This window comes from Leucopleurus acutus, assembly GCF_964270905.1.
Source record: "Leucopleurus acutus genome assembly, chromosome: 7".
Lineage (NCBI taxonomy): Eukaryota > Metazoa > Chordata > Mammalia > Artiodactyla > Delphinidae > Leucopleurus > Leucopleurus acutus.
In genome coordinates, this window is record NC_139150.1 from 27,560,186 (window position 1) to 27,587,398 (window position 27,213).

At 36.4% G+C, this 27,213-nt stretch overlaps 1 protein-coding gene across 4 annotated transcripts in view; it reads right to left on the minus strand.

The window, feature by feature from the left end:
* Positions 1–27,213, minus strand: part of SLC44A1 (solute carrier family 44 member 1) — a gene marked incomplete at its 3' end in the record, with an annotated part of 210,824 nt that overhangs the window by 87,998 nt on the left and 95,613 nt on the right. For all 4 annotated transcript variants that reach the window (XM_082842127.1, XM_082842128.1, XM_082842126.1 and 1 more), the window contains exons 4-8: positions 27,071–27,207; positions 14,247–14,340; positions 7,219–7,388; positions 5,187–5,276; positions 387–526 (exon numbers count right to left, since the gene is read on the minus strand). In XM_082842127.1, the coding sequence (XP_082698253.1) occupies positions 387–526; positions 5,187–5,276; positions 7,219–7,388; positions 14,247–14,340; positions 27,071–27,207 (631 nt within the window). The remainder of the gene's footprint in view (positions 1–386; positions 527–5,186; positions 5,277–7,218; positions 7,389–14,246; positions 14,341–27,070; positions 27,208–27,213) is intronic.

Sequence of the window (27,213 nt, forward strand, 5' to 3'; positions counted from 1 at the left end):
GTTGTTAAAAGGGAAAAATGGGAAATACTTAGTGAATACGTAGATGGAATGACACTAGGTAGCCTATTTCTTAATAGACTTTTCTATAATTACACTATCTCATGACAATAAGATGTATGTTCTTACTAGAAAATGATAATTAATACTCTAGGTGAAAATTCCCTCTCAAAAAGCAGGCAGCACAGAATAAAATGTCACATAAAATAGCACTCATCATTTAGGGGAGCCTTCTGAAGCCTTCTGAGCATGTCATACACTGTGGGGCAGAGATTTCATCCAATAGGGATCATGGTTAGGCATGCAATGGCTAAGCATGAGTTTCTGCTTCATTAATGATCTATAAATTAAAACATAAACCTGAAAGATACACCAAGGCCTGTACTCACTGTGAACACTGTAGCTGAAATGGCATAGATGAGGAGGGCCCGAAGATTGTCTTCAGCTACCTGAAGCTGTTCAGGGATAACTGTTTCTTTGGGAGACTTTCTTTGCTTTGCATATAGCCACCATAGTACACCTGTGCCACCTGCAGACAAAAAAAAAAACAATTGTTTTTGCAATAACTGGCACAAGAAAATGTGTAACATAAATCCTCAATTTTCTGGCCCCTTCCTATACATCATCGTGGACTAACACAGCAACAATCCATTTGGCTGGGAGGTGCGTGGCCGTAACTTTTTGCCAGCATAAGGGGAACGCCAATGACTCCACTTACATCTTCCACATTAGGCACTTACAAATCTCTCACTGTATCAAATAAACTTCCTTTAACTGTATTTATTATCAACTCTGAAGCTGAGAGAGAGCCAGCAAGGACAGACACCCCTGAGAGGAACTGGTCACGAAGAGAGCCTCAGCGCCTGCTTAAACTAGGGAGCCTATGGGAAGCAAGTAAGGGTTACAGAAATCAGCAATGAAGCTGAGGAAGGCAAAGATCTTCTCTGTTGTACAGTAACCCTAGTGCCTAGTGAGGATACACTCATGCAGTTGATGAAATATTTGTACAATGAATAAATGAAGATCAAATGAGTAGTTCCCACCAAAGGTAGGAACAAAGATAGGAAATCTTTTAGCTAGTGGGAAGCAGCCGCATAGCACAGGGAGATCAGCTTGGTGCTTTGTGACCGCCTGGAGGGGTGGGATAGGGAGGGTGGGAGGGAGGGAGACGCAAGAGGGAAGACATATGGCAACATATGTACATGTATAACTGATTCCCTGTGTTATAAAGCAGAAATTAACACACCATTGTAAAGCAATTATACTCCAATAAAGATGTAAAAAAAAAAAAAAGGAAATCTTTGATAGCTGGAGAGCGGTGGGCACTAGGGATGGGAATTTTTATCTCCATGACTGGTTCAGAGATTCTGAGATCTAGACTGAAGAGGGAGGCAGACCTGCCTCCATATAAGAGAGCTGCTTTGGACACCTTCATTCAACCCATTCGACAAACACTTTGAGTGCCTACAGCTACTGTTCTAGGGGCTGGGGATAGAGCGGTGAAAAACCAACATCAACTCTCATGCAGTGTACAGAGTAATGGGGAAACAAAAAAAACAAGGAAACAAGTGAAAATAGAGTATATTAAATCTAAGAAAAAAGCTGCCAGTAAGGGATAGAAAGTGCTAGCGCTGGGAAAGCATTACAATTTTATATAAGCAAGGCCTCACTGGGGTGAGATGCTAGTGGAGCAAAAGAATCAAAGACAGGGAGAAAGCAATCTACGAACCTATCTAAGAGTGTTCCAGGCAAGAGGAAACAGCAAGTTCTAAGATGCTGATATGGGCCATGCCTGGCAGGCAAGAAAAGAAGAGGCCACTAGAGCTACAGCAACGAGCAATGGGGAAAGCAGTAAGAGATGTGTGCAGAGAAGGAGCTGGGCACCAGATCATACTGCAAGGCCTCGTAGGCCACGGTAAGGAAATGGAAGATTCAGAGTAGAGATGTGTATGTATCGGTGGATGAGATGAATGCCTGGGAGAGAAGCAACTGGGCTGAGATCTATGCAAATCAACCCGACCTCCATGTGCACTCAGGTCAAGAGTGAATAGTGTCGAAGGGAAATTCCAACTACCTGTTGGCAAATATTAAGCATGAATGTTTCTTCTATGGAAGATGATTAAACAAACCAAAACAAACATGAGTCTATGAAGAATATTTCAGAGAAAGGGAAAGGCTACTTCCATTTTGGAATCTTGAAGGTACAAGAAAACTGTTTGGAAAACTGTTTAATATCCTCAAAAAATGGGATAAAATACGTTCTCTACAAACAGAAATAAAAAGTTGAGAGAAAGCCTGAAGTTCAAGGAAAATAGAATGAGATAATAATGATGACATCAAGGGCATTGTTCGTAACATCCACAGTAGATATCATTAATTAAACATTTAAACTTGTGCCAGGAATTAGCACAAAGAGTTGCAACCACATTTAAACACAATGCTATTAAGTGGGTATTATTAGCTCCACTTTGCAAATGATGAAATTGAAATTTAGGAAATTTCAGCAGCATGCCAAATGTCACATACTTGGTAAGTGGGAGAGCTGGGATTCAAATCTACTTTTATTATAAAAGCTATCCATCTGTTATGAACTGAACGCTGTGTCTCCCCAAAACCCATCTACTGAAATCCAAATCCCCAATATGGTATATTTGGAGGTGGGGCCTTTAGAAGATGATGAAACCATAAATGTGGAGCCCTCATGAATGGGATTAGTGCCCTTATAAAAGAGACCCCAGAAAGCTCCTTCCCTCTTCTGCTACGTGAGGACACAGCAATCAGATGGCCGGAAACAGGAAGATGGCCCTCACCAGATGCCGAATCTGCTGGTGCCTTGATCTTAGACTCCCCAGCCTCCAGAACTGTGAGAAATAAATGTTTGCTGTTTATAAGGCATCCAGTCTTGTGGTACTTTGTTACAGCAGCCCAAACTGACTAAGACATCATCTAAACACAGAATTAGATTTGAAGGCTACAAACTGAAATGAAAAGGAAGATGGCTGAGAGAAGGAAGACCTACAAATAAGATGAAATTGGGATAACAAAATTAAGTAGTCAAGTACAGACTGACACCAAGGAAAACAAAATCAGTGATATGGTAGATAAACTTGAAGAGTTCTTCCTCAATGTAAAGAAAATGACAAAAGGATTAAAATGATAATTTAGGAGATGATAGCAGGAGAGTAAGAAGGATCTTAAAGAGAAAACCACCAGGATGGAAACAAGAAACAAGTATAGAAATAAAGTAAACTTTTCAAAGTTGAAAAAGATTCCCCCAAAAAATAGATCATAGGCAAACTGAGTTAAGATTCTGAACTAGACAAAAATTTTAAGTTGTAAGGATAAGTTAAAAATTATATAAACATCTAGGTAAGTGAGATAGGTTATGGGCACAGGAACAAAATTTAGACTGGTCTCAAAGTTCTTCTCTGAAATGAAGTACAGACATAAGGCAATATACTGTATCTTAAGACTTTTATATGCAACAAATTCAATATTCACATGTGAAGGCAAAGGCAATCTTAGATAACCAAGAATTCAGAATATTACAACCCATAAGTCTTTCATGAATAAGTTACTTGAACTCAGATTCCAGTCAAAACAAATATGAACTGAAATTTAGAACTCAAGAATGAACTTTTATAAAAACAGGACCAGTATAACTGAATCACTTTGCTGTACACCTGAAACTAACACAATATTGTAAATCAACTATACTCCAATATAAAATAAAAATTAAAAAAAATAATAAAAATAAAAACAGGACCAGTAGTTCTCACTAAAATCAGGACAGGAGAACTTAAATAAATATAATTATGAAACTCCTCAAGGCAAAGGTAAGCAAAATTCTTTGAAAAGATATAGTACAACAAATAATATTTTAAGTTTAATAATAACCTGAATAATGAACACTCAGAATATTTAACAAGAGCTAAAAAGTGCGAGTGGGCAGAAGAGAGTAGGATTAGACAGGAAGGAAAGTTTATGCTAAATTTAAAGGGGGGGGGACCTCAACAAGTATTGTTTCATTTCAGCCTTTAATAATTATAGAATTCTAGACTGAAGAATATTTTCTGAAAATGTATGGGTTACCAACTGAAGAAGTGAAAATAAAATTATACCATCCAAAGCCAGGGTGAAAACAACCAAAGAAAACATAATTCCATACAGCAAAGATAGGGAAAACAAAATAAGGAAGCATAAATTTAAGGAAAACATAAAACAGATGACATCAGTAAGACCAAACATACCAGGTAAACGTAATGGTGGCAAATTCTCCTACTGAAAGAGTTTCATATTGGGTTAAAACGTTTTTATACTATATACATACACACACACATGCATACATATATATATGAATATCAAGGTCTGGATTCCAAATGCTAACACTGGTGAACTGAAGGTGGGTCCCTACAATTATGACATTTTTAAAGGCAAAAGTAAATACTCTTTAAAGAGAAGATGTAGCATGTGAAATAAAACTTTTATTTTCTTTCCTATATTTCTATTTTCTACCATGGAAGTAGTTAGACACCATGAGTAGGTATGACATTTATAATTGGGAGGGGGAAATGTTTTTTTAAGACAATAAACACAGAAAACTCAGAAGGTTTCATTAGAAACACTAACATGAAAACAAAATAGAATGTCAATAGACAGAAAAATGAGTAACAAAATTTTAAACACACCCCCACCCCGACAGAGTTATCCTGCCAGGAACACTTTTCAACCAGAAAGAATTTCAACACCTTAGAATGGCTGATTTAGGCCTTAAAAAAGTGCAAGATAAAAAGAAAGGGTCCCTTCATTTGCCAGGCAGGGAGCACTGGAAGAATCAAGTGAAAATTCAAAAGCAGGAGCAGAACAGAGGCTCAATTCCTTTCTTTTCAGTTGTACTCTCCCCCTCCAACTGATATTGACAGAAAAACGTTAGTCCCCTTTTAAAAATATCACTTGCTCTCATTCCAAAAGCCACTGACCTTCCCATTTTATTTGATTTAGTGATCTCACAGTGAACTAACTTAAATGTAATCCACTTACCTGTCTTTACATTTTATCAACGAATTCACAGGCCTTACAAGAGGAAAATTATTTAAAATAACCAAAACAGTTCTGAATTGAGGGATTGTTAAAGGCAAACTTGAACTCTCAATTCTAATTACTAAAAAACAAAGGAATAAGCAGCTTACCAAGTGAACCCAGGATGAGCAGAATTGTTAAGATCCACACAAGTATTCTTGATATATACCTGATTATCACCATCAAAATCATGGACAGAACTGCAGGGAAGATAAAGAACACACAGAATATCATTTGAAAACTTTAGAAAATATAAAGAGAAACTCTTTCAATTGTTTTCTCCTAGGGAAATAATTTGTTGCTCTTGACAAGTTCATGACTCCAATTTAGGTAAGAAAGGAAACTGGCTGCTTTTGTACTTTGACTTTGGTACTTGTACCACTTGAACAGCATCACTTAAAACCAAAGGCACCTAACTGGGTTTATAAATGACAGAAAAGAATATATGCAAATGTATATGGTGACTCAAAAACAGCACAGAACTGTTGTGGATTTGCCACAGGAAGACATCAGAACTCACATGCAAACATAGATGCTGACACACAAAGTGTAGAGAATGACATGCCGTGTTGGTGACCGGAAAAATTACCACATGTAGACAGACATCAGTTAAATTAGGTGCTACACTTCCTCGAGTCACCTATGCGTTTCAGGACCAACTTCTCTGATGTTCGGTCAACAAGCCAGATGGTATATTATCTTTTTCTAGTTGTTTCTCCTCTAAAACTCCAAGAAATGGTCTGACTCTATAGAATAATATCCTGAAAACTACTGAAGCCAAAATTCCTCTGACGTTACTTCTCAACTGAGGTCGGGGTCCTGACTAAGAAGCTCTTCAAAAAAGGAGCAAAGCTTAGTTTGAGTTATTTAACCAACTCCTCTACCCACCCCAAGTTAAATTCCAACATGCCAAAATCTTGAGTGAAAATCTCAAAAGAAACTGAGAAGATTTAACCCTTGCATGGGGAAATTCATTTCTGAAATCATAATTTGTTCATCTTTAATTATCTAAAGTCCCATTTCACAAACAAATGAATAAAGATCTTAAACCTTCAAAGTAAACCATTCTAATAAAAAATGGAATTCCAATGGCTTAACAACATTATTAACACTATTTTAGGTTTGGATTTTTTTTCTTGGTTCAAGTTGATTCAACTATTTCAGAAATCAAAAAATTTTTAAATAAAGCTAGACTAATAATCAAGTTTCCTTGGACCATTTGCAAAGCCAAATAAATGGTTGGGACCTGTGACTAGGTAACATTATTAAGGTACTCACATTTGCAATAAATGTACAGGAACCAAAAACAGATGGGAGCGTTTCAAATATCACAGAAATAGCTTTTCATATGGACAGCATTATTTCAACTGAGTCAAGTACTACCTAAGCAAAAAGAAAATACTCTCTAATGACAAGACAGAAATATAGCTAGACTTCTCAATGACTATAATTGGTGTTAACAGGCATAAACACTCATTTTACTTATATAACAAAATAGTTGTTTGGTTCCTACTACAGTTTACTTCTCCCAACTAAAAAAGTCTATAAATTCTGATATGGCTACATATAGTTCTAGGATAATATAGGGAATTTACATCTTGAAAATAAAATTTATTTGCTTTTATTTATTTTATTATCTATTTATTGACCAAAAAACTAAATGGCTAACAAGTGGAGATTTCCTACTTTTTCAAGCAATACAGATATTAATTGAAGCAATGAAAAAAATTACATAATCCAAACATATCAGAAATCTTGCTCTTTGATGGAAATATAAAAGAGAATATGTAGCCTCTTTTTATAAGCAAGTAAGCCTTTTGGAATCAAAACTAAAAACAAAGGGGTGCTGATATTAGAAACCTCCTATTATCATATTAAAGGTTATTATAGCCTTTGTAATCAAAGTTTGGGAATACACCAGTTTTCTCCAATGAGAGAAAAAGAAGGGAAATGAGTTTCAGATATATTATATTCTTTTAAAAATATGTATCTATTTATAACTATATATATTCTGAAACAATTATTTTGGCTATGGGAAGTTAAACAATTTCCAAGTATCCCCAGCAGTATTCATATTTTGGTTAAAAGAACAGTCTTCTACTGCAGTACTATGCAATAGCTAATAATGAGAAAAACAATTACCTAGTGATAACAAGCAAAGTCCCAATATAATTTCTTTGCTGGTCATTACTCCACTAATCAGCCTGTGTAAGACACTATTGTCACTGACAAAGGTGATCAGGGCCTCTGCAAACTTGGCATAGCAGGAAATGTTCACAGGAGCACAGCGATGGAAGAATGGAATAGGTGCACTGGTGACACAAGAAAAAAAAATCAGAAAAAAAATTACTCCTACTTAATATAAATGCCACATCAAACACACAAATGAAAGGTGAATATGACTGCAATACAGTCCACCCTCCACACATCATATGGGAGCTAAGAGCTGTGAGCTTAATGCTATGAAGATGACCGTCATGGGGCATGATGCACATCTTACCACAAGCCTTATCAGAGGGTGGAGTGCATATTCCAACAGAAGACATTACCCTCCCCTTCTGAAAAGAAACACACACACATATGCACACACATACACACATACTAAAAGCAAAACCAAACACTTAAACTCCTCAGCCTACACATCTATCAATCAAGGGGCAGATGGCAAAACTTACAAACATATACTTCATTGAACTGAAAATGAATTTTTGCCATAAGCTATCTAAAAATAAAAACAAACATACTTTTGCTTGAAACATGCCACCATTAATAGAGTATTTCTTCTCTCAGAACAGCATACAAAACCTTAGATTAAAAAAGGTATTTGGGGCACAAGCTTAATAACTCATACAAAGTAGTCATACCAAGACATCAACATACAGCATAATATGCAGCTATTTGAAACAATAACTTTGAATACTAATGTATGGAAGAACTTACGATTTAACAGTACAAGGGAAAAAACCCAAAAATTGATATCTAATGTGATGATTACATCTCTGTATAAAAGATATATACATAAGAATGAGAACAGGAAAAAATATAAAGAAATGAAAAATCTCTGATTTGTTAGGGTCATGGGATTCTGGGCCATTTTCTTTTCTTTTTGTATGTTATTATTATTATGAGATTATTTGTGTCCAAAAAAGAGGGAATCAATTATATCAGGTTTATACTGACTGCAGCTTTCAGTTGTGAAGGAACATAGCTATGTATAAACCATGACATAAATATAGCTTGTTATAACATGGTTCTATTTTAGCTTCTGAGAACATGTATGCACTAATCAGTGAGAGATTTTAAGCAAAGCTCTATGAACATGCCCTCAGTTGTGACTTATTTGGATTCTAAAAGAGCCCATACATGCGCCTATGCACAAACACACATTTATGTGTGCATTAAGTTAAAATTTAGTCATTACTAACACGAATCCCACATTGTCAGAATTATTTGTAGGACTATCAGTCACAGTGTAACATAACACTTTTGACTGGACTGAAATAAGTGTGTTCTCATTCTTGATTGGCACTGTATTTTGGTCAAATTAGTGAATAAGATTACGTGGTTGAACACCAAATAAAATCCCAAGGTTTCTAATCTCAGCAAAGGAACTTTGTATAACCCAAAGCAAAACACTACCTTTGTTTCCTTCCTCAAAAAACAATTAGAATATTTCTTTTCAAGTAAGAATATAAGTGAACTATATATTGATTTTCCTTAAATGTTGGTACGTGAGCACCGTTGGGAGTAAGAATAAGCAACATCTTCCGCGATGTTAAACTTCATGGAGCAAAATAAAATAATTTTAAAGATCTAGCCTTACCTTAGTTATGCTCTAAAGTAAAATGTATCCAAAAATGATGATGACATGCATGTTCATTTTTTAAAAATTGCCTCTTTTGATGTGTGGGTGTATTTGTATACACCTCCAAAATGGTGTTGGTGAGAGACAATACCAAAGATTTGATATTTTGTCACAAAGTGCAGAAAGCCAGAGCATTCTGAGTAATGCTTGAATTACAGGTATGTAAGTCACCATTTTTTGACCAAAAGCTGTTTTACTAATGATTTAAAAAGACATTAAATTACAGAATACTTTTAGGTGATATGGAGTTTAGACAGGAAAGAATGAAAAAAGATTAACTAGAAGTTCCTACTCAATGGAGGCTAACTTGGGACAGAAACCTCTAAACTTGACAACTGTGTTGTGACCTACAACTATTTTTTTCCTGATACTGTCTAGATACTGTCCCTGCCAGGTTAATGTCCCTGTCTAAGGACTTTTAACCGTATTTTAACTAAAAGGCTGGTTCTCTGTCCTTCAAAACCAAAGTCCTCTCTGCTCCATGACTGTCTACATCTTCATCTGCTTTATTACCCTACATCTCTGATGTCATCTCAGTTTAACTCACTTGCCTCCAACCTTGAACATAAAATACATCCACCTTAAGGATACTGATGGTCTGTTTTTAAAACCCACCAATTTTTTTGGTCCTGCTCCCCTGTTTCCTTTTTCCTGTCATATAACCGTAAACTTTATCCTCTGTCCAGAGGTGGCTCCACTTAAATCTCCCATATCCTAACAGGATGTTGATGTATTTTTATACTCAAATATACATCATTTCCAAAAGAGAGTGGAAATTGTGATAAAGAAAAACTGGACTTGGGTTCAAAAGCCCTGGGTGATTCTCCTTACATTACACAGGTCACTTCATCTCTCTTTCTCAGTCCCTCCTTCTGTTAGCTGAAAGAGTAGAAGTAAGTCCTCTATTAAGTCTTTTCACATCTTAATAATAATAATAATGTCCACCCATAAATCAATGATTCTAAATTAGTAGAAGCAGGATGCCCAGTAGCTTTCGTATTTTTCTGCTTTTCATACTTATAATGAGGATAGCTGATTTGAAAAGGGAAAGATTATAGTCTTACAATTCTAATCCTTCATTTGTATTTAAGAGGAAAAGCTGAGTAATATCAGTTTTGAACTTACGCTTTCAAGTCATTTGTCTACTGTATATAAACACTTGACCAATTAGAAAGAGTACTTGTACAAGTATCTTTCAAAGAACTGGAATAAAATAACAGTCCCTTGCCTTATAATTCAATCTATGTCAGTTAAAAAAAACCTGACAGCTCTAAATTTAAAGGTATAAAAATAGCACACGCTGATTATACTGTTTAGCTGATGGTCAAAATGGTCAAAAGCTGCTCTTAGTGGTAAGGAATAACAGAAATAGAAGGCAAACAAGACCGAAGATAATATCTGGACACAACAGCAAAAATGAAATTAAATACTTAGCTTTAAAGTGAAAAGTACTAGATTCCCTTGTCATTCTTTTTCTCAACTCTTTCCCAAACAGAAACAACTTGACTAGTCATGAATTATTTTGTTTGAATTATTTTATTTTATTATTTTAAAAAATTTTAGTAATCATGGCATTGAAATGGTTTGTCTTATATTTTACCATTTAAATCCCATGTGATATGATGAATTTAAGATGTTACCTGATTTCATATACCTCTCAGAAAATAACCCTTCTGAGAACCTAGTATATGAGATCACTTCTACTTTAGTGTCTAACCTAAATGACACACTCTGTGCTTCTTAATTAAGAGAACGAGCATAAAGTATTCTATTTACAGTAAGTTTTTCTACCTTTTGAAGCCTACAGAATATTGAATCTTTAAGAAGTCAGTGTTGTTTCATTAGGAACCGATGCTGTTTCACTTTATTGAAACATTAGTCAACAAGAACAAAATGAATTTATAATGACTCTTTTAAAGATTTTTTTAAAATTAGCCACTCATAGGAAAATTGTATCTTACCTTGGCAAACATATTGCCCATTTGCCTTTAAGTCCAGACTATCACAGTTAATGAGCTCCCTCAAAGTATGATGACAAACAATGCCTAATATCTTGTCCATATGCCTTTGTAAGAGAAGATAGGAGTTTGCACTTCACACAATTATCTTAAAACTTCAGGTTATAAATAAGCAATTACACAAGACTTCTCATTAAAAGTTTTATTTAAGAAAGAATAAAATAAAGGGTTTTGGCAATATCTCTATAGCACAGCAAAGGCAGGAAATAAGTAATCAAGAATCTAATGGCAATGTGCAGTGATTTTCACATATTTCATTTTATTTCTTTTCTCTCCTCTTTCATTCCTATACTCCCTTTTTTCCCTTCAAACTAACTGTGGTATAGACTTTACAAGACCTTAGATTCAAATTCTGATTCCCAACAATTAGTTGTGTGGCCTTGGGCAACCCATTTAACCTCTTATTTTCTATTTCCTCATCTATAAATTAGGGACAGTATCCTTATAGGCTTTTGTGAGGGTTAAGTGAGACAGTACATATGAGAAACATAATACTGTACTTGGCATCCAATAGATGATTTATAAATGTTAATTCACCTTGAATCCTTCACTTAAAAAATATAGATAATATTTTTTTCTTGGCTATTATTTTCTTATTTCCATATCATGTTAATTCCTCAACAGCAAGTACCCTTTCTGGCATCTGGAAGTACCAAAATAAATGTTTGATGAATAAACTGAACTTATGAAATCTGTTTCTAGTATTGCAACTTTTTCTAGCTATACCCAAACCTTTAAGCACTGTAAGTATAAGGGCTGGCTAGACTCCCTGTTGCTACTATGTTTAGCATGTCACCAGTAGAGTTCTGAATTTGGATACAATATGGCCCTTTCTAGGCATTTGCTTTTAAAATTCAAAAGCTCTTACGAATAGTAACCATTTGGAAATTATGTGGCACTAATGTTTTATTGCAAATTAGTTTACAACTGCTTTTCTTTAAAACAGGCACCTTCACCTGCAGAAGGTTCCTGGGTACCCAGGAAGGTTGGAAGGCTTTCGAATAGTTCCTAAGCCAAATGCCAAGCACAATAATGAATATTTAACACATATTATCTTACTTAATCCTTATGACAATTCCATGGGAGAGGTATTGATAGTCCCATTTTACATATGAGAAAACTTGGTTTACTGAGGGCTTAACAGACTTGCTTAAGCTGACAAATAGAAAGTGGTCGAACAGATTTCAGCCCCAGGCCTATCTGGACTCAAAGTTCAGTTCTTTCTGTCCCACTGCTGTGCTCCCAGGGAGACAGCAAAGGAGACATAAAAGATGCTGAGGGCCATTTGCCTGCATCACAGGTTTGCCTAGTGCTGGTCTTCTGGTGCACATAGAAAAGTCAATCAAAGCATAGTCCCTACCCTTTTTTAAGGACAGAGTTTCTTAAGGACAGAGACTAGGTCTTACTCATCTTTGGAGATTTGGTAGCTAACCTAACACTGTGTGTGAAACAGGGTAGTGCCCTAAGTTTTTTATTAAAACAAATTTATTCTTGTTTTTTGATCCTTTCACTTTGCCAAATACCAGATGATGATATTTACAAGATCTTGATTTGCCTTCCTTCTATCAACTGTTGCTTCTCTTTTACCTTCCAACAACTTGAGTTCAGACAAAAGTGATAGACGGTGAACGACTAAGTAAGATGTGAGGATCTTTAAATACAATATAAATATAGTACCTAGCCGGTTTTCACAGGGTTTAGGTTCATCATTGCATCTTGGATTACTAAAACATTAGTGGATAACCTTGTTAGAAGCCAAGCCTGTCCATCTCTAAAACCCAAGCCCCTAATACTACGTTTTGTCTCCTAGTGAATGAATGCCCTTAGGATGCTGTATGTGAGACATCCATGAGTGTGCAGCCAAGACTGGATCACCCAGTATAACCAGGAACAGGCAGTCCTCAACATGGTAGAGTCAGAGGTCAGAGGTGCCGGAGGATTTGAAGTATGAACTGCCCACCCATATTATTACTAGAGCAGAGCAACCTCATTCTCATACCACGGCTTTCTGGTTATCCTTTTATAATATACTTATGCCTTAAAATAGTGACTCTATACTCAAAGTATGCATTTAAAATAGGCTTTAGCAGCTGAATAGAGAACAGAGCTTTTCTTGTTTTTACATTGATAATTTTCTCTATTCAAAGAACCTCCTTTCTTTACTGTCTCAGCCTCCCTAATATTCTCAATTTTCATGAATGGAGTTTCCCTACCTACTGGTCTAAGCCCATAATTTGTAGGTCCCTCCTACTTAGTATCTTTTAAAACAGTCCCATTATTTTTATGTCTGTAGGCTTTAAATTTTAATTTCAATAGCAACTTGACAGTACTAAAAGAGCTGGAAATCAATTAAACTGATATATCCTTTGTCGTCTTTTCAACAGAAAATTTCAAATTCAAGTTAATAAAGCGCAAGTAACACCCATAAGCAAGTTGAAGGAAAGGAGACATAAGATAAGAATTTTAGCTAATAGCTTGCTATAACACACTGAGATACAGTAAAAAGTGGTTTTGATTCAATATTCCTGGGAAATACTCATGTCATACATGGTTAGTGATATATGCTAAGATTCTCAAGATCAGACATGCTCCAAAAACTATATACCTAATTCTGAGGATATATTCCACAATGCTTGAGAATTTATTTCCTTTTTTAAAAAAATCAATTTATAATTTTAAAGTTTGCTTTACTTAAAACTACTGTGAGATCCTTCCAAACAAAGACCATTTCTTGTTTCATCTTTGCATCCATTACACGCAGTAGGTACTTAACAATAAATGTTTGTTGATTAAGACAAACAGCTTACTATAGAGAATGTACCTAAAGGATAGAGCTTGAAATAAACTATGGAGAATAATCATTGACATATTTTTTAAACTTACAAAGAAAATTTTAAAATAATACCAGTAAGTATGGCCAACTTCAAAGAATCTTCGGAGAGTGTGAGACTTGGCTTCCAATTTTGTTGTGGGTTTTATAATGATTCAGCAGCTTTGTATACTTAAAACTATGGCATTAAAAAAAAAACAAAAAGTGAGCCCCCAAAAGAAATTTAAAATAGCTGAGAATGAGAAAAGTAGTTTGCCTGTGTGTGTGTGTGTGTGTTTTAAAATGATGTGAAATTCACAATGTCATTTCTATTACTACTTTTAAAACTTTGTTGTAAAAGCACTGAAACTGGGCAACAGGTATCATCAAGTGACTCTTTTCTCAGAAAAACATATACAGTTTAAAATCTACCTACAAAAACAGAAGTCACAAGTTAACAAAATACAATAAAATTTACCTCGCTGGAACAGGCAGTTTGGGGCAAAGAACAGAAGCTTTTGATGATGTAGTATATTCAGAAGGCTTTAAGTCGTAGCTGCATAGGGCTGAGCCTGTTGAAAGAAAAGCTATATGTTAGCTAGCAGAACAGAGTCTGAATAAATTCTTCTATTAATTCACTTTAACTTTATTTTATTGGTTAATATTAACTCAACATATACAACTTTCAAACATTATAGAATTAATAAAAGTCTGATTTGGTCTATAGTATCAATTCTCAATCATTTGAAACAGATTTTTCTCTGGTAACTTATATATAAATTTTAATTAATAATATTAAGGGTAATAACTCAGGCCCTACACAAGATGACATACAAATACACATATTTCTTTTTAAATAAAGAGTCAACTTTTCATTGTAACTGACCAAACTGTGTTTAGGAATGTCTTCAAACAACAGAACCAAAGAAACATGATAAAAATATCCTCTTGAAGAAACCAAGAGTTTTTGCCAGCCCCAGTGCTTCTGAGGGTTAGACTGAAAGCAGCCCATTCCTGAGGCTGGTTCTCTTCCCCACGCCAAGAGCAGGGCTGGGATAGATAGAGGACCTGGCCTTTCCTCCTATTATGCAGTGGGGTGAGTCTCTCCTCTCAACATATATAAAAATTATATTATTTACTATAACTCCATTAGGCAGGCCTTTTTAAGCCCACTTGACGGAGGAGAAAATAGAGGCTAAGAGACAAGGTAAATAACTTGTCCAGGGTGACACAGCTGCTAAGCCAGTAATGCTGGGGTTAAACCCTAGATCTCTTTGACTACGAAACCCATCTTCAGCTACATATGCCATCTCTCCTTCTGATGCTCTCCATTACTAAATATTTAAAATTATTGCATATAGCACATATGCATTCAGATAATATATTACTTTTTCCTTATTTAAAAGGCAGGAAACAGTAACTGTAAATAAACTGAATTAATTGATAAAATCAATAAATTGATCAAAGGATTCCCTGTTTTCAGATAGTTTAAAACAGCTTAAATTCAGTCCTAGATTGGTTATTCTCTGACTATATGGCTAATATATATCTAAATAATACATAAAATTCAAATGGATACAGTACACCCTATCTTTGATAAGTCTTATTTAACTGACCTGCTAATTTTATAACACAGCAACTAGAATACTGTAAGATTCATTGTACAACAGATACTGTTAAATAAGGAGATCTAGGCTTTAGTTCTAATTTTGCTGAGACCTACTACATTATATCATGTAAACTGTTTGTATTTCATTAATTGAAGTGCTTACGAGGTTACTAATTTGGTCAAATACTTCATTATTAAATACAAACAGAATAGCTTTGCATTTATATCATAGCAATAATGAGATTTTGCACTGTATCACCATGGAAAATGTTTAAATTATAATGTGAAGGCAGACTTTAACATTGGATTAATTATGGAAACATCATGTGAGGATGTGAGAAGGAACTAGAAGGGAATATAGAAAAAAAGATTTGTTGGGACAACAAAATTGGGAGATTTGTTTCATTTATATCTGGTCCTTTCAATCAAAAGCACTTTTAGAAAGCCACAAACCTGCATTTAATTCAGTAATGCTGCCCCTAAACCAGCAACCAACTTGCTAAGTGTTTGAATACGTGGGCCTTAATAGCACATTTACATAAATACATGTAGCATCTATTTTATATAAAAATAATTCAAGTAACTTGACAGTGTAAAATATTTTTAAAGAGATACTTGAAAGTTACATGGCACTGTTCTTCAAGTTTCTTCAGCTCTTAAGATAGACTCAATAGAAAACTAAGTTTCTAAAATTGTTTTCAATCATTCTCTTCATTTTAATGACTTTCTTTTTTTTAAGTTAAACATGAATATTAAGCATCTAACTCTTCTAAAATTAGGCTTTTGTGTTTAAAGATAATGGAACTAGATACTATTTATAGCAATTTTAGAGAAAATATGACAGCAATGGCAAGCAAACATCTTAGATTAATTCTAAAATAACTGGGAGTCCTATTATAGAATTGCTCATGAAAAAATAGCAACTGTGCCAATAACTGCAGAGCACCCAACGTGATCATCAACTTCCTGATCTGAATTGTCAACTTACTTCTTTTAGAGTCCAAGGTGGAATCGATTTGCACAGTATAAAAGGCCCTAACTAAAGCATATTGTGTCAGTGCTGTCAAACACACTGCTCCATCTGAATTCAGTGAACATAATCTCCATCCCCGCCCTTTTTTCATTTAAAAAAGGAGGTCAGCAGGTGCAACAGAGTTCAATTTTATAAAGACTTTCCCAGGATAATGCTCAATGAAAGGATAATAGCCTTATCTCTGATGGTATTCTGGGACAGAGGCCAGTACTAAATAGATCCTGTACTAAATAGATTAAAGAAAAAAGATCTTTACAATGTGTTAGTAGTAACAATCAGAAGAAACCTTATATTGCTTCCTGCTCAAAGGGTTCATGGACAGAGAAGCCTCAATGAAGAACATTAAAACAACCCAGAAATGACCAATGTTTTACAATTGTTTTTCTTTTCATGTTTATTAGCTAATGCATTTTTAGTGAACTCTTTTAAGGTAGTATTTATTTTATTATTTTTTAATAGTAGAAGTATAAACATATGATGTTTGGTTATAAACAGCAAGACAACATTTTTCTTCTAATGCAAAAAGCAGGGAAAAACCATGCTAGAGTAATGAAAAGTCTAAAACAAAAAACAAAAGCTTATCTAAACCACACCAGAGGCAATCCATGCAATTCAGCCAGTGTTATTCAAAGGCCATCAGAATGAGTGATCTTAGGAACCTAACTTGGGTATATAAACATTTATCTTGGTAAACAGTTGCTATAGTCCCCAGAATGTTTAACTACTACAATATATCAAATGCCTTTTAATAGTCAATTATTTATTCTTTAGCTCACTATCACTTATAACAACACCCCTAAGAGGTATGTTTCCATTGCCATGCTCCAAACATTACAGATGAAAAACATAAGTCATACTTCCAAGGCCTTTTAAGCAATCACTGGCAAACTACTAAGAAACAGAGTTCTTCACTCCTAGGCTACAATGCTTCTTCTGTGTCTTTTCTAATAATCGTAATCAGACATGTATTCAATAAGCTCCTGGGCAAAAAGCATATGGTCCACAGATACTGCAAAGATAACATGTTTGAAAACATTTTTTTCCATCACCCACTCTCTAAAATCTGCTGTCTCCTCCCGTGTTAATTCTACCCTGGTTAATGGCTCCAGCACCCATAAAATCCCCAAGATGAAGTGTGGAAGTCATCCTATATCTTCTTAATCTACATTTTCCATCTACATCTTCCCACACTATTCAAAACATTCAAGATACCAAGTCCCAACAATCAGATCTTTCTGTGTTTATTTCAGACCATCACGATCTCTTATTGGGTCAGTTAAACTATTCTCTCAGAGGGTTTCTTAACTCCATCCTGTGTACAACCTTCAGAATGATTTCTGTAAACTGGGCATTAGTTATATTACATCCCTGCCCTCAGGAAAATTCCAAACCCCTTGGCTTCAAGGCCCTCCTAAGGCAGGCCTCTTCCTAAAACTCCAGCCTCATTTAAGCATAATAAACTACTTATAATTCTTGCTGTTTCACAAACTTCCAGGCTTTTCCACATGCTGTTCCCTCTGCTTGGGCTGTCCTTTCCTAACTAGCATCTGAATGAGTGTTCCAAGTTTGAGCAGAATTTCTACAAACTACTCAAGCTTTACCTCCTCTGTCAAGTCTTCTCTGATGCACCCAAACAAAGCTATTTACTTCTTAGCTCTATTATAAAACTTAGCATATTATTTTATAATTTTTTAGTTTACATATCATCTCTATCTTTAGAATGTGAGCTCTTTGAGAACTGGGACCTTATGCCTTCAAAATATCTGGAACTCCTATCTCCTGGCATAGAGACAGCACTCAAAAGCCATCTGGTAAATAAAACAGACAGAAATAACTACTTTTAGTCTCTTATAGTTTGGTGTTACATGTTATATATAATGATATATGCTTTTCAACACTGACTACAAAGTACACTCTCTGAAACAGGATTTCTAAACCATGGTATTAAGGCAATTCTTGGTTGTATGGGGCTGTCATGTGCATCTGCAGGATGTTTAGCAGCATCCCTGGTCTCTATCCACTAGATGCCAGCAGCCTCCCTGTAACTTCTCACCCAGCTGTGACAACCAAAAATGTCTCCTGACACTACTAAATGTCCTTGTGGGGTGGGGGGGTGGGGGGTGGGCAGCAGTGGCAGGTGCAAAATCACCCTTAGTTAAGATCTACTGGTCTAAAACATCAAATTATTTGAAACAAAGAATTGGCAAGTTGGAGGCTAATTCTTGTTTAAAAATTTTGTTTGATTCGCTATCTCAATAATACTTGTAGGATATACAAAGAGAAAAAAATAGTCCTTAAAAAACGTGCTTTAGGACTTCACTGGTGGCGCAGTGGTTAAGAATCCACCTGCCAATGCAGGGGGCACGGGTTCGAGCCCTGGTCCGGGAAGATCCCACATGCCGCAGAGCAACTAAGCCTGTGCGCCACAACTACTGAGCCCACGTGTCACAACTACTGAAGCCTGTGCGCTTAGAGTCCGTGCTCCACAACGGGAGAAGCCACTGCAATGAGAAGCCCATGCACCGCAACAAAGAGCAGTCCCCGCTTGCCTCAACTAGAGAAAGCCTGCACGCAGCAACAAAGACCCAATACAGCCAACAATCAATCAATCAATAAATAAAATTAAAAATAAAGAAAGAAAAAAGAAAATCTTTTGAGGCAGAACAGTTTTCATTATGAAAAACAAATTACATTGCTATGAGAAGTTTAATTAATTTAACCCCTTTCTCTCTAATTAGGAAAGCATTATATATTTACATGCCAGAAGAAAGCAAGACAATTTTCCAATTTCAATTTCTAGTAACCAGTGAAAAGGATGGACATATTTACAATTCCCAAGAAGCACCATTAACCAGCTGTAGATATGACATCACCTGTCAATCACTATTGGCACATAGTAGGCACACAAGAAACATTTGCTGAGTGAATTAACTTTGGCCATCTATGTACAAGACTTCTACTAGGTATTGTGGAGGACAGAGAGAAGTTTGACTGCCTACTCTAATGCAAGCTCCTTAAACATGGAGAGGACTGTACCTTGTTTTTGTCTCTCTGGCACATAATTAGTTATTTGTTGAATAAAGGAATTAGTTAAAATTGCATTACTAAATTTAAGGATTTTTTCCTCCCCTTTTTAACAATCAAGTTTCCCTTGCTGGTCTCTGACTTGGAGGCAATTAAATCAGTTGCTACGGTTGTATGTTTCATTCATTTATAAATTATATCAAGACCAACCTTTTGATTCACTGTGGCCAAAAAGAATACATACTCTCTGTGGTTTAAGTTATAGTGTTACTGCCAGGTAAAAAAAGAGGGTAATAATCTGGTCATCCATTCATACTAACTCTACACTTACCAACCAGATAATGATAATCAAAAGGCTTGTTAGTATTCATAAATCTTACACGAATGGATCACAAAATCTTTCATGATTTTCAGCAGTGATCACTGAGAAAGCACCAAGCTGCATGGCTCTACTCAAAATGTGAACACGGTCCAACTGGCAGGTCATAAAGCTCTCAGAATTTATACAAAATACAGTACACTGAAGAAGCACTCTTAAATAGGAGTGCTATAAATGGGACACAAACAAAAGGAAAATAAGAATTCTGTCATCTTACTACTGTGTTAGGGAAAACAAAATAAATATTGATACAATACAGTTTTTGATACAGTTTGATACAGTTTGATAAGAGTAATACAAAAGAAAATAAGGAATTCCATGTAAAATATTAGCACCAACTGAGAACGTGCAGCCAGCCCCCAACCTACAGATTATTCTCATTTCTAAACTTTTGTTTAGAATTTAGACTGCATGTGGAAAGAATAAAATGACGTGTAAAGCATCTGCCACAGTGCATGACACAAAGTAGGTACCAATAAATGGTATGTTGAAACAAAACGCAGGGCTTAAGTCTGATTTACCTATTCAGACTCAGATGCCCATGCTCAACTATGGGGACAGTGGAATAAAGTGAAGGGTGGACTACAGGCCAGAGGTGGTGGTAAGGCCAGAATTAGGGAAGGGGGAGAGGAAGGGGAAGAACATCTGAGCAGGCATTATGTTCCCTTCCTTTCACCACCTGTCATGGTCTGGCTGGGCTGAGACGACAGTCTCATGTAAAGTTGAAGTTAGTTTCAGCTTAGAGGGAGGGTGATTCTTTTCCCCCCTACAATGTATATATTATTGAGTTTTCAAAAATAATGATAATAAAGGAGGAAAGAAACTTCTTCATCAGAAACTGGAGGGCAGAAACATTGCTGGGTTCATGCTCTGCTGAAAATAAGAACTCAGATGGGACCTCTCACCAGATGGTTTTAGTTTCCTCTGTAGGGCATAAGGTTAGGAAAGAGGAAGAACAAGAGAGCTTAAGAGAATAAAAGGCATGAATAATCCTTGGAGAGTATGTATAAGAGAGATAAATGAATGAATAAGATGAATTATTTAGAGATGAATAAAAAGAACTGATTTCACAGCAATTCTAGTTAGACTGAAGCTAAACAATTTGCCTGTTGGTGGCAACTCACATGGATACAGAATTGAGCAAAGGATAGTATGTTAAGAGAATGAGAAATTATTAAGTGGCAATAGAGATGAAGAGGGAAATTCAGTCTATTATGCTTTCAAAAAACATGAATAATTGCTATGTGAGGTCCTATATTAGGGCTTCGATATTCAGAGATGAATAGAGCATGATCCTGCCCCCAGGAAACTCATGCACCACTGCAGCAAGATGATAAACAAAGAACCAAAGAAGTTTAATACTGAGTCCTTATGGTATTTGGCAACTCTAATGTTTTAAAGGCAATTGTTAAATTGTTTTATTCTCTAGCATCATATATTTATGATTTGTGTCTATATAAACTATGAACCAAAATAATAAAATGCACATTTATACACCTACCACTCAATTCATGTACTAAAACTTATACTTTTATATTCATCTGAAATCTTCTGCCTGTCTTTTAAAGCTCCTTGTAATATGGCAGCATCCTCTCATAACTAATCTAATTTCCAGCTATTTCTTCCAAGCTTTCTATTCTAGTCAGACATATTTGACAGAAGCATTACACGAACTTAAGTGTCCAAGAAAACATCTCCTCTTTCTTGTCCAAAAGAAACAAAGAATTGAGGAAATATTATTTGCCTGATAAATGCATTTCTTATATTACTACAGGAACTAAGAGCTTTTCCTTATAAAGATTTTAAATAGTTTGTAAAGGTAATAAAAGTTCACATGAATGGATGGTTAAGTGCTAAAAAGTACCTTCAAACGTTGTCATGGAAACTTAAAACTCTGAAAAGGATTTATATTATCTTTTCATTCTGGCAAGAAAAATGTTATTTTACCTTGCATTTTAAAATAAGGTTTAAAATTATCATTAAAAAAGTTACTACCCCAGGGACTTCCCTGGTTGGCGCAGTGGTTGAGAATCTGCCTGCCAATGCAGGGGACACAGGTTCGAGCCCTGATTGGTGAAGTTCCCACATGTCACGGAGCACTAAGCCCATGCACCACAACTACTGAGCATACGTTCTAGAGCCTGCAAGCCATAACTACTGAGCCCGCATGCCACAACTACTGAAGCCTGTGTGCTCTAGGGCCTGCGTGCCGCAACTACTGAAGCCTGCACACCTAGAACCCGTGCTCCGTAACAAGAGAAGCCACCGCAATGAGAAGCTCTCGCACCACCACAACGAAGAGTAGCTCCTGCTCACCGCAACTAGAGGAAGCCCACGCACAGCAGCGAAGACCCAATGCAGCCAAAAATAAATTAATTAATTAAAGAAAAAAAAAGTTACTACCCTAAACAGGATCCTTCTCTTTCATGAACTTTTAAATTGTGGTACAATACACATAACAAAAAATTTACTATCTTAACCATTTCTAAGTGTACAGTTCAGTTGCACTAAGTACATTCACACTGTTGTGCAACCATCACCATCACCCATCTCCAGAACTCTTCATTTTGCAAAATTGAAACTCTTTATATATAAAACAGTAACTTCCCATTCGTCTCTCCCCATGGCCCCTGGAAATTACCATTCCACTTTCCGTCTCTGTGAATTTGACTACTCTAAGTATCTCATATAAGGGGAATCATACATTTGTCCTTCTGTGTCTGGCTTATTTCATTTAACATAATATCTTCAAAGTCCATCCATATTGCAGCATGGGAAAGGATTTCCTTCTTTTTTAAAAAAAATTGTGGTAAAAACACATAACATAAAATGTACCATCTTAAGCATTTTTAAAAGTGTATGGCAGTCTTACCTATATGTATATTGTTGTGCAACAGATCTCCAGAAATTTTTTACCTTGCAACACTGAAACTCTATACCCATTGAACACCATCTTCCCATTTCCCCTTTCCACCCAGCCCCTGGCAACCACATTTCTACCTTTAAAGAATCTGACTACTTTAGATACCTCATATAAGTGTAATCATGCAGTGTTTGTCTTTTTGTGACTGGCTTACTTCACCTAGCATAATATCCTCAAGGTTCATCCTGTTATAGTATATGACAAGATTTTCCTTTTTTTTTTTTTGCAGTATGCAGGCCTCTCACTGTTGTGGCCTCTCCCGTTGTGGAGCATAGGCTCCGGACATGCAGGCTCAGCGGCCATGGCTCACGGGCCCAGTCGCTCCGTGGCATGTGGGATCTTCCCAGACCGGGACACGAACCCGTGTCCCCTGCATCAGCTGGTGGACTCTCAACCACTGCGCCACCAGGGAAGCCCAAGATTTCCTTATTTTTTAAGGCTGACTAATATTCCATTGTGTGTATTGATATATACCACATTTTCTTTATCCATTCATCCGTCAATGGACATTTAGGTTGCTTCTACCTCTTGGCAGAATAATGCTGCAATGAACATGTGTGCAAATATCTCTTTGAAATCCTATTGTCAATTCTTCTAAAAGTGGGATTTCTGGGTCATATAGCAATCTCTTTTTTTCTAAGACTTGATTTTTTTTTTTTTTGATTAGTTTTAGGTTCACAGCAAAACTGAGAAAAAAGTACAAGATTTCCCGTATAGGGCTTCCCTGGTGGCGCAGTGGTTGAGAATCTGCCTGCCAATGCAAGGGACACGGGTTCCAGCCCTGGTCTGGGAGGATCCCACATGCCGTAGAGGAACTAAGCCCGTGAGGCACAACTACTGAGCCTGCGCGTCTGGAGCCTGTGCTCCGCAACGGGAGAGGCCGTGACAGTGAGAGGCCCGCGCACCGCGATGAAGAGTGGCCCCTGCTCGCCGCAACTGGAGAAAGCCCTCGCACAGAAACAAAGACCCAACACAGCCAAAAATAAATAAAATAAATTAAAAAAAAAAGATTTCCCGTATACCTCATACCCCCCCACATGCACAGCCTCCACCATTATCAACATTCTCACCCTGGAGTGGTATGTTTGATACAACTGATAAAACTACAATGACCAATGATAATCACCCAAAGTCCACAGTTTACATTAGAGGTCATTCTTGGTGCTGTACATTCTATGGGCAGACTCTCAACCACTGCGCCACCAGGGAAGCCCTGCCCATTTTTTAATTAGGTTGTAGGTTTCTACTTGCTGTTGAGTTGCGGAGTTTTTTATATATTCTGGATATTAACCCCTTACCAGATACAAAGATTTGCAAACATTTTCTCTCATTCCATGGGTTGCCTTTTACTCTGTTGATTGTGTTTGACTCACAGAAGTTTTAAATTTTGATGAGTTCAATTTATCTACATTTTCTTTTGTTGCCTGTGCTTTTGGTTCACATCCAAGAAATTATTGCCAAATCCAATATAAGGAAGCTTTCCCTTATGTTCTCATTTAGGAGCTTTGCAGTTTTCTCATGCATTAGGGTTCTTTCATGGACGTTTAACAATTCTCTTACAGATTTGGAAAGTTCCCACTTAAACCTAAATTATCTTTTAAAGATATACCTCTCTGAAATTAATGACTGAGAGCTATATATTTGAGGTCAAAGAACTGTGTATTTTCTAACAGAAATATAGCTTCAACAACAAATGGACACAGATAATAATAAAAATTATCTGCTCCTTCCAAATCAATTTGTACCTCCAGTTTTAAGTCACCAATCCAAAAAACAATATAGATTATTTTGAGAAATTCAGAAATTTCAACTTAGGGTTGCTGTTAAAATTAAAGTGTTTAGGCCCCTACACCAAAGGCTCTCTCTCTATTACAATTTTATAGTTTTCTATTTGTTTTTTTAAATTATTATCTTCTCCATCCTCCATCGCCATGCCTTTTGATGCTGCCATTATTATTACCTCTGAAAATGCCTAATCTAACTTATTTTGCAAACAGCTGCCTCAAAAGACTAAGGGTGCCTTTATCACTAGGCACCAATCTAAGACGTCTGTCTTCTGAAATAATGTTTATTCATTAATACTCCTCAACACCCACTTTGTGCAAGATACTATGGGTAATACAAAGCTGCAAAACTCACCAGAAGGGGCTTCTTATCAGGGCCTATTAAGGCCATACTCGGTATCATATTCACCCAGGATAGGGGCCTGGAAACAAAGCATAAAAGCAGGGCAGCATGGAGCATTTCTCCCCAGTGGATCATCAGAGCAGGCAATACAGCCAACAAGGAACTAGCTCTTTTCTGGCCCTCCAGATGATATGTCAGGTTCAAGGGACCAAGACACATCTGGTACATCCAAGAGAACTTGTTAGACGTTAGTTCAATACTAGATCATAGTTTTGAATGCCAGGGTAAGACATAGAGACTTTTATTTTATTTTCTTACCACTGATTTCTGAATAAGAGATTAACATGATTGAAGCTCTAGGAATATTAATATGGCAGCAGTATGTAAGGGCACTAGAAGTTAGAGACTGGAGACAGGAAGAGTATTACATTTCATTGGTAGAATAATAATAATAATAATAATGATGATGATGATGATGATATAACAGCAGTAGCCAACACTTTTTTTTTAACAACTTATATTAGCCAAACATTTTTCTAATGATTTTTTCATGTATTAACTCCTCATAACAACTCTATGAGGTACTTTAGGTAAAAATATTATCCCTATTTCATAGATGGGGAAATTGAGGCATGGAGAGATTAAGTAACTTGCCCAGGGTCTCACAGATATTAAGTAGCAGGAGCAACATTTGAACGCAGATAATCTAGTTCCAGAGTCTCTACTATTAACCACTCCATGATACCACTTCTCAGAGTACACTACATATGCTCACATTGTCTAATATTTTAGGAAAACGCTTAAGGAATAACTCATCCATCCCTGAAACCTGATAATGACAGAGCTGGTAGTTCTGGTGTTAGACTCAGCAAATCAACACATGTGAGGATATCATGTGCGACTAGAAAATGAGAACTTAAAGAATAGTTGGTACCTCTTTATTCAATGCCCACCAAGTGCCCAGTATTCTTCATGCATCATCTCATTTAATCCTCACACCAACCTAAGAGAGGGGCATTATTTTAAATCTACCTTTTTTCAGTTGAGGAAATCTAGGCTCAGAGAGGTTATACCTTCTGTCCCTCATTATACAGCCCATCAGTGACAGAAGCAGAAGTAGAATCCAGATTCCAATCAATCCCGTGTTTTTCCTACTCTCTTATGTGGAGGGCATGCAGCAACGGGACAGGAATACTGCCAGTCTGGAAGGCTGCAGTCCTTCTGCCCTCAGAAGGCTAGCGCCCCCATCTGAAACACTCTGGAGCCATGCCGGTATGTGTATAGTTATGTCCCCAGGGTGCTTCTCCACCCAGCCAGAAGTTACACCAGGTGGATGCCTGAGTCAGCCCTTGTTCCAAGGCTAGAACTAGCCTGTGAGTTTGGGCAGGACTGAGGCGGCTCTGAGGATTCTTATACACAAAATACAAACATGAAACCCCATGGAAAAATACAGGCTTGAAGGACTATCACTATGCAGCCCTCCACGAAGAGAGGTAAAAAAGAAAAAAGTCTATGAAGGGAAATGCTCTGAGTCATATGGAGCTGAGGATAGCACCTGGAGATTAGCAACCCAAGAGAAGAGAGCTAGAGTTCAGGAAATTGTCTATGCTTGTTTTCTCAGGGAATTCCCATATGTTTAACCTCAGTTTCTCAAAACTTATTTCTTCGAAAAATGGTTAAGACATAATGTGTAATTAAAAAAGCAAAACACAAAATTTGAAAAATGCTGGAATTTTCCTTTTTACTTCATTTTTTTTTTTCCTGAACTTTTCAAATTTCCTATCATAGACATATGTTACATCCAGGGGCAAAAATAAAATAAACTAGTTGAACTACTTTTAACCTATACTTAGGAAGAGGGGGGAAAACCCCACAAATTTCCCATAGAGTAGTCTAATAATTCCCAAATACTCAAACAGGCAACATCAAAATCACCTGAAACATTTGTAAAAAATACAAATTTCCAGAGCCCAAAGACCTACACAGTCAGAATTTCCCTGGGTGGGGCCTAGGAATCTAGAGTTTCAACAAGCTCCCTAGATGACTATAATAATTTATATCAAGGAAGTCCAAAAGCACCTTCACTTCTCTTTTTCTTTCTGAGGTTCTTTGATGATTTATTTAATGCTAGGACAAATTTATATTGAAAGGCAAACACAATATTTAACAGTGACTGGACTGTAGACTTGGATGGCCTACTGTCTCACCATTTATCTCTGCAAACTTCTGAACATCACTTAGGGTTTTCAGTTCTTGTCTTGGACATGCTGCTACACACAGTGCTACAGACTTGATCTTCCGGTTTATCAAGTCCAGATTGCATGGATCCAAAAAGAACACGTACCTAAAG